This window comes from Penaeus monodon, chromosome 33 (assembly GCF_015228065.2).
Source record: "Penaeus monodon isolate SGIC_2016 chromosome 33, NSTDA_Pmon_1, whole genome shotgun sequence".
In the NCBI taxonomy this organism is placed as follows: domain Eukaryota; kingdom Metazoa; phylum Arthropoda; class Malacostraca; order Decapoda; family Penaeidae; genus Penaeus; species Penaeus monodon.
In genome coordinates this window covers 13,073,896-13,074,609 of record NC_051418.1, presented here as the reverse complement: position 1 = coordinate 13,074,609, position 714 = coordinate 13,073,896, and the positions used below count along the sequence as shown (strand labels likewise).

The window sequence follows — 714 nt, the reverse complement described above, 5'->3', positions numbered from 1 at the left end:
AAACATTTCTAATAGATTATAGATGAATAGATTAACCCATTCTAACTTTTATAATCCCTTCTGATAATAAACTTAAAAAAAAAAACTTTTCTAACTCCTTCTCTCTCATTCTAACCCATTCTAAACATGTCTAATAGATTATAACCCATTCTAACTTTTAAAACCCCTTCTGACGTATAATAAACTTTTTTTAAAAAACTTTTTTTTTAACTCCTTCTCTCTCATTCTAACCCATTCTAAATTTTCCTCATTCCTTCTATCCCTCATCTATCCCATTTTAATCCTTTCTATCCTTCTCTAATGCACCTTTCCCCACTCTTTCTAGCCCAACGCAGCCCTCTATAAACTTTTTCTAACCCATGAAAACCGCCATCTGTAACCTGTTATAAACCTATAAACTGATAAACTTATAAACCTTTAAGCTTATAAACCTGTAAACTTATAAACCAATAAACTTATAAACCCATAAACTTATAAACCCATAAACTTATAAACTTACAAACCTCTAAACCCATAGTCTCCCTGTGCCTCTAACGAGCCTCTCCCTCTCCCCTCCCCCCCCCCCTTAGGCCTCGACTGGTTCTCCCTCTTCGCCCTCCTCGGCCTCGTGGGCGTGTGTGCGGCGCTCGTGGTCACTGTGCACAGACTCAACACGCAGATTGCAGCCGAGAGGAAGGCCTTCAACGTGCAGATCCAGGAACTGTGAGTAGACGC

At 39.2% G+C, this 714-nt stretch overlaps 1 protein-coding gene across 1 annotated transcript in view; it reads left to right on the top strand.

Moving 5' to 3' along the window:
- The window catches only part of LOC119594255 (protein lava lamp-like), a gene marked incomplete at its 3' end in the record, with an annotated part of 60,861 nt that overhangs the window by 12,103 nt on the left and 48,044 nt on the right, over positions 1-714 (top strand). The window contains 1 exon segment of the mRNA XM_037943324.1: positions 518-702. Coding sequence (XP_037799252.1) covers positions 518-702 — 185 coding nt within the window.